Genomic DNA, 16823 nt, shown 5'->3' on the forward strand with positions numbered 1-16823 from the left:
AAAGAAACATTATTGGTTCCCACATTTTTTTTCCAGGATATTAATCTGCATTCTGCTACGACACACTACATCCCAAACTCCACTATAGGTCGATCACAGCCTTTATTCTTTGGATTGTGTTTCTGTTTACTAAGTGCACTGCAGGCGGCTTGAGAAAATCTTATTCCCTGCTCAGTCAATTGTCAAAACGTCAAGAGCAACACTGCAATTCATTCCCAAATGATTTTTTGACTATGATTTAAGAAGTGATTAGCATGCATGTCACTTCACCTGTCAGCCTTTAACTCACCGTTGTGAAACAAAAACGTAACATACAATCAAAACTGAAAGCTGAAGTGAAAATATGAATGCAAAATGAATGTTGAATAATATTTTCTGTGTGTACATGTGTGTTTTGGTGGAGGCAATGAAAGAACAGAGCAGTGAAAACAGAAAAAAATGTAGCTCAGATTCCATTTGTTGGGGGTCAGTAGAAATCATATCACCATTTGATGCTTTGAGGTCAGTTGAGACTATATATGGACCTGAGTTGGATGTATACTTAAGCAAAAATGCATGACTTCAATTAAACAAACACATGACTCCATATTTTTAAACTTGTAAAAAGCTGTAAGTTTCTAATTAAAATAAGTACAACAGGTCTGTTATTGCAGCACATTTCTGCTTAAAACTGCAAATCTTTGCTTGATTAATGAACACACTGAAAAGAATGGCAGGGATAAAAGTTGGTGTATTGGAGAAAACATAACTATCCCAAAGCAGTGCATGATCTTATTTAAGAATAACAACATTAGTGGATAAAAACTCAATATGAGTTATTTTAGATATATCATCTTATTCTGCAAGACAGTTAGTTTTTACATTTTGAAATAAATACATTTAGTGCTTTTAGACAGACTAGTAATGGCAAGTGGGGAACATCCTAAAATTAAAGAGTATGTAATTACCATTTCTCACCCTGAGTTATTTTTGAGTTTCAATAAAATCAAATAAAATTTTTTCATTTCCAAACAACAACTGAGGCTCTTGGATGTGATGTTGTTTGAGAACCGTGAGCTTCGCCAGTAAAAACAGTTTATGGCTTTTTGCACTCGCACCCACTCAGCCACATGCACACACCAGCTGCAGACAACACACGGATAATTGTCCGTTACACAACTGAATAAAACTTGCATTGCTAGTGTTAAAAGCTGCCGCAATAACTCAAATGTATTTTATTAGACATTTAAGCTGATAAGCTGCAGTGTTTACAGCAGCGCTTTGAAATTAATAATGATAAAACTTGCTGTTCCCGGAGCTCATATCATGATTTGAGGAACAACCGAAGTAAAACAAAGGACAAGAAAAAAAAAAGCAGGTGATGAATGATGACTGCCGCGCTTGGTGGTTTCCACAAACCATTAGTTATAATTATATTCAACATTTTGCAAATACTTTGAATGTTTCTTTGTGACTCCCACAGTTGTGAAAACATTTAATTCATGACTTCAAGCTGTTTTACACGACTGTTTATCGGCTGCAGCAGTTTTATGTTGTTAGTCAGACATATATTTGCAGAATCCTGCTGTGCCAGACTGTGCATCACACTGCCTGTTCGTATTTTAACGTTTTAACTATTTTATACCTAAGTTTAAAAACTGATTTCTTTTACAGACAGTATGCTCCACACATGCATTTTGACTTGCTAGATTTATAGGATGATTCTTTATTTAAAAAAATAAAAGCAAACAATACTTTTTAAAAAGATACTCAGAATGTTTTTTTCCTCCTCTTGGATCTATGTGTGTGTATGTGCATGCGTGTGTATGTGTGTTTACATCCCATCCCTGTGGGCACTTTAAACTGATATTATAGGGACCTCATGTCAGTTACTTTTTAATGCTTAAAAGTAGAATTAGGTCAAAGTAACAAGTATTTTGTTGTGTTGGTTAATGTTTGGAAGGTGAAAATATGTGCTGTTAATGAATATAAAATAAAGAGCCCAGTGTTGGTGTTAGTGTACCACAAGTCAGCAAAAGGTCAATGCAAAACCTTAAGGCCTGTAAACACAAAACCAAACCCAAATTTTTTGGCCCTAAGCGACTTGTATTTGATATTTTCATGACAGTCTGAACGTCACAGATCTGATTTGTTCAAATGCAACCCAGCCCACTTGGATATGTGGTTCTAAATCTGATACTGTCTGATGTTTTGCCATGCGACTTTAGTCTGAACAATCAGGTCGCATTTGCTGAAACTTTGACATCATACTGGAGCTCCTGGAGGTTGTTTCCCAGAGGCATCTGGATCTTTTCAGGCATGAAGACACGCTGCACAGCTCTGCAAAAGCCATGGACTACAGAGCAAACAGAGGTCCTGGTGATGCCAAACAGGTTAGCCAAGGTGCGTTAGTCTCCTGAACAACGTGGCACATCTCTACAGTCTTGATGCGATGTGCTGACAGACATGTGAACGGTATTTCTTGACATTCTAAAGCTTTGGAAGAACTCCAGCTGTGTGAAACCACTCGCATCCTGATTCCACCACTCTTGGCTCTGATGTTGCAGCCGTTGCCTACTTGACCAGGGACATCATTGCAAAATTACATTTCTTTCTCCTCTTCAGCCTTTTTACCAGAACTGCTGACCCTCCACACACTGTTTTTAACAGAAGCCAGTATATGATAGTACAGATTACCTCCATGTTTGCTTCTGTAAACACTTTGTACGTGACATCATTAATGTTACATTAAGCATGCAGATCTCTTCAGGAGCACAAGCTTTTCACACCGCAGTCCGCAGACAGGTCACATTAACATGTAATGTGAACAACTAAGCAAAAAAAAAAAAAAAAAAAAGCAGATTTGGCCAGAAAATCTTAACTGGGCCTTAAAACCTGTAATGTGAACATAGCCTAAGTATTTATGCTGATGGGATCCCATTGTAGTTTGTTGGTTTGCCTAATTCACTGAGTCTTAGGCTGAAATATGCTTTTAATAAGGTGCTAAAAATATGAATAAAATCATTAATAAAATAATAAAACTTTTCTGACACCGGGGCCCAGGTGTGTACAAGTAAGTTGGGTTTCAGTCCGTCATGTCGTCATACTTTCTTTCTATTTTCTAAATATGTTTTTAAATAATTAAAAAAAAAACTTTCATTCTGTCATTTTTTACAGTAAGAATTCAACAATGTCCTTCAATAACCAACTTAAAGCATGAAACTGTTACCCCATATTTTAGCAATTATTTTGTGTCTATTTTCCCCCTTTTTAGTCCATTTCTTTTTCTTTGTGCAGAAAAGACTGATGAAGATTGAAATCTTTAAAAACTATTTATGCTTCCTTTTCAAAGTGGTCTGAGCTTTTTTTCCTCTTGGGATCAAAGAGATGAACAAATAATTTCTTGCAGGAATTCCTTCTATTGGTTCATTAGTTGTCTATACCTGCTTTATCCTATCCAGGTCACGTCCTTTTTATCATGAACATTGAACTCACAAGACGGGAAGGTTCAGCCGCTTCAGTTTGTATAGAATAAACATGGCTGATTATCACAGACATAAGAGAATTATCACAACATTTAAAATATATATAACTGCATATTTGTTATCTTTCTGCATCTTTTCTTACATACTAGCATACGTTTTCATTTTTTTTTCTGCTGAAGTATCTTCAACCCTTACATCTAGTTGGTATGTCCGTCCCTGCATTACTTCAGTCAGTTCCATTCTTCATCTTTTTGTATGAATATACTAAAACTAGTCTTCCAAATACTATTTTTCTCACTGCAAATTTAAATTTAACTAGAAATACCTGTTCTAATATTTTCTAAATGAGGACACGAGATGGACAAATACTCTCTGACCTTGACATACAAGGAAAAGACCAAAGAGCAATGAGACTCAGCAGGTCCTTGGGGTCTGAGGTGGGATCTGATCTCACCTGACAAGAGGAGGCTCATGTGATCAGCAAGAGAAAAGCTTAACCCCCCCTAGGCTGCATCGCACCCTATTTCAGCCCAATGCTTTAGATGAAAGGATGTGAGCTGATGTTATGCAGTATTGGACAGATAATCAGAGGGGAGGATTTAGTCAAAGAATCTGTGAACATTGCTTTAGTTTATGTCTGGCTAGCTTTCCCTGTGTGAGTCAGCACCCCGAAGAAAAAAGTAATGTCTTCTTTTATCACTCTAAAAAGACAGTAACAGAACACTTTTTACACATCCTGCCATGTTCTGCCTCTCCTTTATTTGATTAGTCAATAAAAATGACTGCCTTCAGTGATAATAGTTTCACGACACACTTTAAAAGCATTACTAATATAGTTTTTCAGTGCTTTAAGTGTTAGCACCCCAAATGTCTTCCTCCAGACTTGATTCAGTTAAAATATGTCAACTATGCCGTAAATCCCTGTGATCAAGTGTTGCTCCTTTATGTACACACTTTCTCATGGTGTGCCAGGTAAATGGGCATATTGACTGTTTCGTGCAATTGATGCAATGCTGGTTTTGCTTGGATGTTAGCTCATTCACTAAATGAGAAACTAGCGCTGGTGGTCTGAGAGAGTCATGCAAGAGAGATAAGAGACAGGATCCATTAGCCTGGGCAGTTAGCTTATTTAAAGGAAGTTAATTATTTACTTCATTTACACTGCAGCGCCAACTGGGCTCAAACCATGGTTTACTCATTAGACAGCTTTACAGTTCTTAAGCCACGCAGAGCAAACTAGGGTGATTGCTCGTCAGATTTTATAGAGATTTATTAATATAAATACTTCTCTGACCATTTGGTGCTCATGAAGATTTTTTTTTTTTATTTATTTTTTTTATCCAGTATGAAGTTTGATTTGGCCAAAGCTGAACTCATGTGGCCCCGTGGCAGCACAGCGGGGGCTGACTTTAAGTGCTCCAGTAATAATTAGACTGGTGCATGGCAGGAGTTCACTGGAGGGTAAGCCTCATGCCCACGGCCAAACACACTGACAGTACCACACATGGACATACTACACAACAGTAGATGCATGAGTGAACACAAAAGTTTGTTTCAGCTAAATACAGCAACGCATGAGGCTTGTCTGCATTATGTTTCCCTTGTGGTCATTTGCACTTAATAAAATATCTGCACTTTGCACTGCTCTCTGTATAATGACAGTTGCTGCACTATCAGCACAGTGAGTGGTGTTTGAAGATGTCTTTTTTTTTCTATGTTTGTGTGTTTTTGGCTGCAGTGGAGACAGCTGATAGCTTTTCTGACGACTTTGCCTCTCTCGTCGTCTTCTCTTCTGCATCATCTGCCAACACATCAACCCTTTCCCACCCTTCACCCTCCTTTTCGCTTTGTTTTTTTCTCCGTTTCTTTGAGGCAGGGTCAGTAGCTTTCGTAGAAACAGAAACACAAGGGCAGGAGGTGAGAGGAGCTCCATTGGCAGGTAGGAAATAAATAGCCCCCCATTAATTCATTTCAGGCTTCTACCTTTTCCTTTCCTTGTCTTTTACTCATTCCCTTTCATTTCTCTTGTCTTAAAATTTTGTCATCTGACTAATGTTTAGCTCTCTTCAACTCTGTGTTGTCATCAGATGTAATTCTGTTTTCTCATATTACCTTTTACGTTGATACTTCTTTCGGTTCTTTGATCTGCTACCCCTCAGTGCTATTCACAAGCTCTTTTCTACAGGAAAAACATTGTTCGCGTGTGGTTGTTATCAGGGGAAACGTGTGAAAAAGAGGAAGATTAAGCATGTACCTGTACGCGTGTTGTTTGTATGAGTGGTGTTTTGTGGTTGCAGAAAGTTAACAGCCACCCCACGTTTTTGGCTGTTGACAGTGCGGGAGAACTTAGCACTTTGGCGATACAAAATGCTGCATTCAAACTCAAAGTGTTGATGAAAAATGATTTGCCCGCATGCATTCTTGTCTATGTGCACACACAAAAGTCTTTTTTTCACATTTCCTGTTAGATATTTCTAAACTTGTGGGTTCATTTTCTCTGAAGCCTCTTCAGTAAAGTGGGAATTACAGTAACAAGGGAACACATTTTAGAGCCCATGTACATGTGTATTTAGTATTTGTACAACACCTGCATACATATGTATATGTAATTATTTCATGAATAGTTTCAGTTGAGCCTATAAGTTTGTAAAAGCTGAAATGCAATAGGAAAAACATCCTAAAGAAGAAGGTAAAGATAAGACAATTAAATAAATAGGATTTAAAAATGTTCGTATGCACGTTGTTTCTTTTTAAACCTTTGGCCTACCTCATAATCTAAAGGTGAAATGAGCCCCTGCATTTTTAGTTAATAATATATTATTTGTTGTTTTATTCAAAAAACATAAAAGTATGGCCTTCAAAACACATGGCTATAAAGGTTCTGCTGCAAAAACAAGAACAATCTGAGGATTTCAGAATCATAGTTGTACAACAGGCTGGAAATGTTGCATTATCTTTAAAGTGTTTGTTGTGGTTGTGATAGATGAAGTTAAAACCCATTTTTATTCACCCAGAAAGTGGTTGACCAGCAAAGATCTCTCCAACATATGTATAGATTTGTACTACCCTGCAAGATCGATGGCTAGGTGTCAAACTCAGGGTGACCTCTAACTCTAATCCTCGCTCACACTGTTAATGCTCAGGGGTTCATGATAAAAGTAAAATGCACAAGTCAGCAGAACAAAGCAAATAAGCACCAACTAATCCAAAGTCAACTAATCTATGGCATAAAAACACAAACATATTTTAATTGTAATGTGTGCTTATCATATCAAACGCCTTCTTAGTGCTCAAAGAGATTGTATATGTAAAGATGTCGGGGAAAGACCCCAGTAACATGCTGACCAATCCTGGAAGAGGAAAGGCGCTGGTGTCACTTAACTGCTCTGAAGTCGGATGGCTTTTTGCCGATGATCCCATGGACAAGCCAGATGGCTGCTGGAAATATCAGATGTGAAATTGTTAAGGCCAAATTGAACTTTGCTTTAAGTCAGAAGCTTAATGTTGGGGGGAAGAAAAACTCAGTTTCCTAATCAAAACTTTATCCTTTAGTGGGACATAGACGGGGGATATTAGGGTTTTAGCCTGATTTGACACATTTTTTTGTTATTATGCTTGTAAATTCCTAAGAAAACTCTGTAAATCTGTCCATGACCCGAATTTCAAGTGAAAAGGTCAAACAGCAATAAAATAGCTCAAGGCACAAGTGATTTTACCTCAGAAGGATTGAAGAATACAGTTAATGTTTTAAAGCCACAAAGTTAAAGTTTTAACCTTAATCCAACAAAAATGTTATAAATGGACCTAAAACAAACTTTTAATGAAGAAAAATTAATCTTTTAGCAGTTCAGTGGAGGAATAAGCTCAATTTCATCCAAAATAATTTAAAGGACTAATTACACTAAATATGTGAAGCAAAGATTTGCATAGTTTTATACTGTCTATATTGTTTTGTATTGGATCACTCCACAATGCCCACTTCTCCATGTATTCCTTTTTCTCTTACATCTTTGTGTGTGTGCAGGTCATCTCTATGCCCATCTCCTTTCAGCACCCTTTAACATCTGCAACTGTTGACATAGTCAGATGGCCAAGTCCTAATTAGCTTTATCGCTCTAATTTACAACCATGGCGGAAGTAGCCATAATGCTAACGTAGCTCCAGCTGGAGGGGGTTGTGTGCTACCCTGAATAATAGATGCAGTGTCGCTTCCTTTTTCACTAATGAAAGCAGGCAGCTGCTCCTCATACTGGAATGCCACTACAGGGCTGTGTAAGGATGGGAGTCTGCTGATTGAAGATGGTGTCATTTTGTCTATGAAGGCATAGAGAGATCGTGCAACAGAGAGGGTAAAAAAGATAAAGAAACAGTTGCAGGGAAGGTGTGGTATAAGTTATCTTTCCGTAGACAGACGCAAGATATAGGTGGTAGAAGTCAGGTCGAGTCCACAGCATTACAGATAAATGCAGAAATACTGTACACATTTACGCCTTAAAATAAGTCTCTTTCTGTACTGAAAAACAACCAATCATCATGTAAATACTGTAATCTGTAACGATTTGAAATCATGGCTTTTAATAAATGGATGCATTGACTCAATTGCTCTTTTTATAAATGCATCATATAATAAATATTCACTTATGAGAACCCAGCATGGCATATGTGATACATAGAGTTTCTGAGACATTTGGCATCACTTCATGGTGCAGACTTTGCTCCTGCAGAACACAGTCTGATTTTTGTCTTCTGCCCCTTTAATGGACACCAGAACGCAGAATAATATAAACATTTATACATATGACATGTTAATAATAGATAAATAACCCTAAAATATTTAGGTACTTTTTTATTTTACATTTTGTTAAAGGGACAAATAAAGACCTTGTATTAAAACAAATTGGACATATTTTACCTTTTTTTTTTTTTTATCATGTCTTTGGTCTTAATGGGGTCTTTTAAATTGCTAGTACTAGAGTTGTGCATATGATGATAGATATATAATCTGGACAAGAGTAAATGTCTGTTGTTTCATATGAGGCTCAGTTGTTTACACCATGGTTAGGAGGTTTACTGCAGTATTTTATGTCAAGATGTGCTTTATGGCATGCACACTGCATTACATTAACAAACATGGAGGAAGACAGTAGCAGATGCATTTCAGAGCAGGGTAATTACCTAAAAGATGACCAGCCAACCCAAACCAATGAGCTTGTTCCTAAAAGAGGAGCAACTTCTGTCACGTGGATGTGGTTTGGATATAAAAGACCGATGTGGAACAGACAATGGATGTTTGAATAATTTGACAGCTCACAGTCCCAACAACAGACTTCAACACAACTAACTTATTTTATCACCTGTGTAAAAATCATAACAAAGAATACGGAGAGAAACAACAAGCAAAAGCCACAAAAGCAGCACAAACTGGTGGGGAAAGCACTCATAAACTCCAAATGGTAGAACTTCATATATACAACGATAGTTCCCGCAGATGGAGGGAGATCACTATTGCTGTTGCCAAGCAAATCTGACAAATGACTAATGATGACTTATTGGCACAAAACATTTTATACTGCTATGTATATCCTTATTAGGATATATAATATGACATTTTGGTCACACTAGTAGTGTACCTATGTGGTGAATAGCAATGCAGTACTATTATGTCAGTGTAGTCCTCAGATCCTAAGTTGTTAAGTAAAAAGATACACTGGAGATTGCCTTTGGTCCGACTCCTAAAATTTGTCAGAATCTTTTGAACAGTAAAATGAAACCTTGAGTAGTACTTTGATGATGTATTTAGAGGCTAAACAGGCAGTAGAGAGACTTAAAAAGCACTTGTCTGTGCCTTTTGGGCTTTGATTTTTGCATAAGCAGCACTTTCTGTTGTTTGCCCAGAACTCAGAGAGGATGTTATTTATATTTTACATATATATATATATATATATATATATATATATATATATATATATATATATATATATATAAAAATATATATATATATATATAAAAATATATATATATATATATATATATATATATATATATATATATATATATATATATATATATATATATATATATATATATATATATATATGCATATATATATATATACATATATATTTTTTTTTTTATCTTTTCATTTACTACTGAATAGAAAAAAAAAATATGCTTGTTTGGGTTGAAATTTAAGTTCCAACATATGGATTGTTTTAAAAGGAATCCAGTACAGCTCATAACCTGAATTTACAGCTCATAACAGACAAATATTCTTTGATCTTGCTTATAATGAATCAGTAGTCCACTCACTTAGCCATGTGGGAATATTTTGATGTTGTTTAATGAAGCCTGCAGACAGAGGATCTCGTTTTCTCTGTGGAGTTGAGAGCCAGATATTGTTTGACACAGAGAGAACAACCCAGCCTCTGTTGAACACAGAGTCTGTCTTACTGGACTTCACCAGATAATACTGAGTTAAGACTGAGTAGAGGATGTCTGGAAGATAAGCTAGACTGGACTGAGCGAGGAATTCTAAGGACAAATTGGCCCGGAAGATTTATTCTGCTTGGACAGTTTTGCCGATGTGCTATACATAGACGGAGATAATGTTAGACAGGCGTGGGATGGACCAGACTCTTCTCAAATAGCTGTAGTAGAGCAGGAAGATTGATCTGTTCCTGCAGAGCATGCACACACACACACACACACACACACACACACACACACACACACACACACACATGCACACAGTCTCTCTCATGCAGCTACACAATATCAGATAATGTCTGTCATTATAATGCAGAAGCTACCAGCGTCTGTCATTTGATCTGGATCAGCAGCAGTAAACTTTCCTGTTCCCAGTTATCGTGTCAGGGATATATGGTTTTCCCAGGTCATAGCTCACAAGAATCTCCATACTGTGGATGCTATTTCACACACAAGTACAACTCATTATACTGAACTAATAGATGTTCCATCTCTCTACCATGAGGGGCCTCTTAAATCCAGCTTGGCGTCATGGTAAATAAAGAAATAATAAATCTACACACTGCATTGCCTCTGACAGCTGACATGAAGAGAGGTTGTGGAACTGAGTTTGAACTGATCATACACATAAAGGAAGGTTTATTTTAAACAAGCTGGTTGATGATTGTAAATATGTGCATAATGTAAAGATGAAGTAGTGTATGTGGCTTGTGCAGGAGAATGCTTTGAGCGTTAAAAAAAGAAAGAAAAACAGTGCAGTGGTCATTACAGAAATTGCTATTCCTCTCTAATGAAGGAAATGGGATTGTAGTATATGATCATTCTTTCAAAGTTAATCATATACTTCAAGTAATGGATTTGTTTCAGAGCTCTTTCTCCACACAGTCAATGTTGTACAGCAGCAGACATATTTGGTATCTTACGCATGTCTTATCTGCTCCCTCATGTTTGTCTGCAATGGTTTAAGTATTTCTGTTGAGAGCTGGCGTATTAAGTTGGACAGATCTTGCTTATTTTCTCAGGGTATTGCAAGGTAAACAGAGATGGCTGGTCCCACGTCAGGGCAGCGATAACAACTCCAGACCTGCATTGTTGTAGCTTGGCTTGCTGTTTTTATGTTATCTGCAGCTGCTTGCAGCTCTTCACTGCCTTTTTCCCATAGCTGACTAACACCAGTGTAGAGTGGAAAGCTTCAGCTAGAGTCTGTGCACAATACTGTTTAAACAATACATTCATCTGCACTTCGAAAGGTGATAAAAAAAAAATTATGTAAAGGAGAAAATACGTCTTAAAGTACTGGATGAGAGGAAAATGTAACACTATACATATATGAGATATAAGTAGACCTGACACTCCCACCGCTTCTTCTTTTTTCCACTAATTTCTTCTCCCATCCGCCCACCTCTTGTCCTTTGCTTGCTCTCTACAATCTTATTTCCTGCTGGTCTGTCTTCTGTTCAGTCCTGTTTTGTGTCAGTGTATCCGACTAATTCGATCTCCAGTACACAGTCACTCCAAAGTAATGACCCATGACATTCAATTAATGCCTCTTGGTGTGTTAGGTCAGCAGTAATTTTATGTGTGTGAATGTGTGTTTGTCCCATGTGCATGTGTGAATCCCTGAGCACTCATTCTGGGTATAATTTAAAGGATGGCAATCAACGTAACCTTGTTTCATCTCCTCACATACTGTTAACGCTTGACTGCTGCCGACATTAAACATGTGTGTTTGTGAACATTATGCTTAATCTCTGAGCATCTTCTTCCTTTAAAAGTTCAGCAAAATTAAACTGTATTAGCATGATTGATGTTTCATGTTGGTGATGGATGAAAGCCCCTTGCTGTCAGTATGAGCTTATTTACTAAACTGTCATTATACTTGTCTTCCGGGCTGCACATTAACAATATCATCGCCTCTCACCCCGGCTGTCACACTTATTGGATTGGCGCTGACAGATTGCGGCATGTCCTTTAAGAGGTTATGTGCATGTGTGAGACATGGCGAGACTTCCTGTTGAAACACTGTGACTCAGCCAGACACACACATTATGAACCAACATCCTAACCAATGTGAGCACACACATAAACAAGCCTTCACCGAAAGCGACGCATACAGACAGTTTTTGGATGCGCTTCGTGGTGGTTTCCTTTGAGCTTTTTTTTTTTTGTGTCCTGCAGCAAACACTTTCAATTTGGATTAGCATGCCCTTCATGAGCTTTCAGCTTATATTCATTATGCCTGTAATCCAGTTTGGGTTGTGTGTCAGCAGTGTCAACACAGGCTGCAAAAATTTAATTACTAACTCGACCTGCATAATCTACTAGTTTAGAGCGATATTAGTGAAAGGCTCATCGTATTTCAGTAATTTACCACTTTACTGTACTAATGCTCACCAAATGCAACAAGATTCTACTGGACCATTCTTCTTCTCAAGTTTATTTTTAATATGCATGTTAACACGATAAACACAATGTTAACACAGTGTGTTGGATGTGAAGATGGAACACGTTTCTCAGCAGGCTGCACACAAGTGGGGTGAGGGAACTCGTGGCTTATAATGAGAGTCTAAAGCAGCATGCAATACACAGTTAAAGCTAAGTAGGAGGCCATGTCAATAAAATAAGCCTATGAATATCCACAATAGTGTACTTCTTAAGGGTTTTTACTGTGGCATTGCAGTTTCAGTGTAAGATTGCAATATTGTGTATTTAATATCCAATACCTAAAAATATGTATAAATGGCTAAAAATAAAGTGCACAATAGTTCCAGTATTGATGTTAACAAGGCTGAAGATACGATATCATAACGCAGTTTGTCAGTAGGCACAGGATTGTGCTCCTGTAGAATTCTTGAATTATTATTATATTGTTATTCATGCCAGACTTTTAAAGTCTTCTTAGGACGTAGAATGTTCCTGCATTTTGTAACTGTATGCAAAGTTCAGGTCAGGCTCTCTGCCATGTTCATGCCAAGGAATTTGAAGTTGTTGTTCAACCATGATACCACTGAGCCAAAGGGGCTGCTGCCTGCCTGTTGCAGTTCTTCTGAAGTCTACTATGATTTCCTTACAGCGAGGGAGATCGTTGCACTAGAACTGGTTGGTAAGTGCTGCATACTCTTCTCCGTTAGTTGTCTCATCATTGTCTGCAACGAGGCCTACGATGGTGGTGTTGAGGATCAATGATGAGATGTGAGATGTAAAGCCTGTTTATCAGGAAACTGAAGACACCCTCAGGTAGAGGCTGATACTAAATACTAAGCTGTAATTATGAAGCTTTTAACTTTTCTATGTGGGTGCAGGTAGTGTGTGTTTCCAGGTGATGGCATCCTCAGTGGCTCTGTTTGACCAGGGATAATATTCATTTGTGTCATTGGTGTTTGGGAGACTGAAATACATGTGATCTTTGACCTGCAGCTTAATCCAGACCATGATGGTGGTCTGTAGTAGTTACAGATATCAGAAAATATTAAATGAGAAATCAAATATTTACTGTGGTTGATGCAATCCAGTCATGTTGATTCCTGGATATTATATTATCAAAATGCATATTATTAAGACTGGGTAATGTTAGAGGCTGCTTACCTATGCTGCTCACACTCACCTTTTACTCCTCTTTTTTTTACGAGAATCAGTAAGTAAAAATTAATGCAAGTAACTGAGTGTTGTTTAAATGTTACAGTCGAAAGAAATTGTGGGACAGCGTTTTCTCCTTTCATGTCCTGTAAGAGGGAAGTCTTTTTCATGGTAACTGAGTTTCAGAAGGAAGAACTGAAGTTCATTTCTTCAGCATTTGCAGAACTTTGCATACTGTTCGCATTGATGTTTCTCAGATACTTAAGGAACTAGGAACCCTCACAAACAGACTGTTTGAATTGGTATAGCATTTTAAATGTGCCAAACTTTCGATATAGATTTCATAAAACCGTTTGATTTTGATATTATAAAGTAAAGGAGGAGAAAACTAGACATCAAATAGGTTATCCTAACAAAAATGGGAGACTCTGTGAGGATTTTTTCAGATTTGTAACTTTGCTGATATTTTGGATGTCCAGATATACATATATTTCCACTGCACTATAACTTGTTACTTTTATCTTCCCTCTTGCCATACCAGTCTGTTGCATTTGGAGTTTTGTCTTTCTTCTGCTCCACTTATTCAAAATGGTCTTTTTTCAGACTTTTTAATCTCTTTTTAATCCTTTATTTTCACTTTACCTCAATGTCTCATTTTACCAATGATCTAACTGAAAGAAAGTTTTGTTGCCAGCCCACTGCAAGTAATTGCCAGCAGAGTGTGCCTGTACTTAGCTCAGTAATTATAACATTCTTTTGCTCCCAGATCAGCTAATTAAGCTTTAAGGACAGTGAGCTGATCATTGTCCCATTAAGCATCACGAGGAGTAAGGAATGTGTGTGCTCTTCTTCTCACTCCTGGGATGCACAGAGGTAGTGGATTATGGAGTGGTTGCCAAGTTAACAATCACACAATGTCAGATCCTGTCAGTCGGTTGATCTGTGTGTGTCTCTCCTTGTGTGTGTTTATCTGCTCATTTATAGCAGAAACAACAGTTCTGCTCCAGGTCACCTGTTTTTTTCCCCCATTATTAAGGCTCAATCTGTGAAGGCAGGGGCCAAATAGAGCTTGTCACATTTCCTGTTAAGGTCCCAGGGTGAACTGGCTGTCATTTTGATTGATTACATTGCCAGCTCATGTAATGCTTGCCTTGCAGAATGTCACTATTTAGCACTGCAGAACACACAGTTTTCTTCATGCCAAGGACTGTGAAGTTTACGTCAAGCTGTTGTAAATAATCTTGCTTCTGTGTGGCACAGACACGCAAGTGCCTAAGTGTGCTGCTGTAGCTGCAGTTTTGCACTTCAGACAAGTTACAAAAGGGGGCTTCCTCCACCAGAAAAAACTACGTCTTCAGACATAATTTGGAGCAGGATCAGTAAAATATTCAATTATATACCAAACAATCATCATAACTGCTAGAGAGAAAATGTCAACTGGTTGTTGAGAAGTAGACATTCAGTTGTTTCCTCTGTAGCATATACAGTACTTTTTTTTTCAGATAGATTACATAGGTGAGGGGGTGGGGGTTGTCTCCTTTATCAAGACATCAAACAAGAAACCTTCAATTTGACTTGAAAACCACCTCCTGAGAGACAGTCTCCATATTCCCAAAATACTTTTTTTGTTTTTCCTCTTTGAGTGTAAAGATTGCACTGAAATAAGAAAGTAAATCACAGATGACAGAGAGAATATCACCAGAGGGAAGTATGCAATATAGTATTATAGCCTTGGTATCTGCAGACACCCTGAGGCATATACGCATGAAGTATGAAATCTATAACAACCAAGACTGATAAGGGATTACTTTAAAAATACATATATATATATATATATATATATATATATATATATATATATATATATATATATATATATATATATATATATATATATATATATATTCTTTGCATTTGATCCAACACATTTTACATACACTCTGATGAATCACCTAAAATAATGGAAATGCTCAATTTACACCTCTGAAGCTGCTTACATCTTGAAGTGTGAAGTTATTAACCATTAGCTGCAGGCACATATATATTATGTCTTCAACATAGAAATTGTTGGTTTTTTTTTTCTTGGGACAGAAATTTGCATGGAAATTGTGTGAATAATGTGATTCAATTTGTTAAATACCCTTAGAACTCGTATTTGGCTTCAGGGGCTTCAATGTTCATATAAAATTAAGTTCAGATGTGACACTCATTCAAAGATAGGAGAAATGTCTTAGTGTAATTCTTGAGTTTGGGTATTTTATTAGAAAGTTTTATAATAAGCCTTTAAAAGTTTCTATTTCACTTTGTGAATTGCTTTTTATTTCACATAACCTCTACTCTGCAGAAGGTAGTTCTGCTGTCTTGGCTTTTCCATCTAAAGCATATAAAACAATATGCTATCAAATGAACCCCTTCCAAATCCAAGGTTACACTTTAATTTAATTCATTTAGAGTAATGGACACAACAGTATTTTATTTAACTTTCCTTTGGCATGGCTTCATTGCGCATGCAAGTAGAGGAGCTGAGTTTGCACAATGTTTGACATCCACATATCTGTACATGCAGTTAAAAAGATTCACAATGTTTTTATTTGTAACAAGCATAACAACTGAAGTGCTATTGTTCCAGTAACCATCTGAACTGTTACCACCACTGAACTGATTTATGCTTAAGCGAGTGTGAGTTAGTTTGCATTGTCAAATCAGAAGGGCACATATATTTTTAAAAAAAAATATGTGTGTGTATACATACATACATACACACACACACACACACACACACATATATATATATATATATATATATATATATATATATATATATATATATATATATATATATATATATATATATATATATATATATATATATATATATATATGTATATATATATATATATATGTATATAGGTCTGTATGTATGTTTTGTTTTTTTTTTCTTTTACTTCTTTTATTTTTTTACCTTACAAGATTATTTTTTCTGTTTAATCCAGGCTGCAAGCTCCAGCTGTAGCAAACACAAGTAGATGACTGAGAACTCTGCCTCCCAGGATGGACAAGAAAAGTGGTGAGAAACATCCACCCTATATTAATTAAAGAAAACATACCCTTATTTCCAACATCTGTTACAGGTCACATCCTGTTCTACAAAATACACAATTAGACATGCAGAATTCTATTTTTGTTCATTAAACTCCAACATCTGACATTAGAGAAAATAGGCTTGACTTGATTATGTTACCAAAAGGCAGCTATTTTCCTCAGGTGTTAACCGCCTCCATCTCATACGCTATTCAT

At 36.8% G+C, this 16823-nt stretch overlaps 1 protein-coding gene across 1 annotated transcript in view; it reads left to right on the plus strand.

Moving 5' to 3' along the window:
- Nucleotides 1-16823, plus strand: part of kank4 (KN motif and ankyrin repeat domains 4) — a gene marked incomplete at its 3' end in the record, with an annotated part of 75241 nt that overhangs the window by 40399 nt on the left and 18019 nt on the right. The window contains exon 2 of the mRNA XM_079244612.1: nucleotides 16520-16593. Within this exon, the coding sequence (XP_079100738.1) occupies nucleotides 16578-16593 (16 nt within the window). The 5' untranslated portion in view covers nucleotides 16520-16577. The remainder of the gene's footprint in view (nucleotides 1-16519; nucleotides 16594-16823) is intronic.

This window comes from Telmatherina bonti (genome assembly GCF_933228915.1).
Source record: "Telmatherina bonti genome assembly, chromosome: 8".
Classification (NCBI taxonomy): Eukaryota; Metazoa; Chordata; class Actinopteri; order Atheriniformes; family Telmatherinidae; genus Telmatherina; species Telmatherina bonti.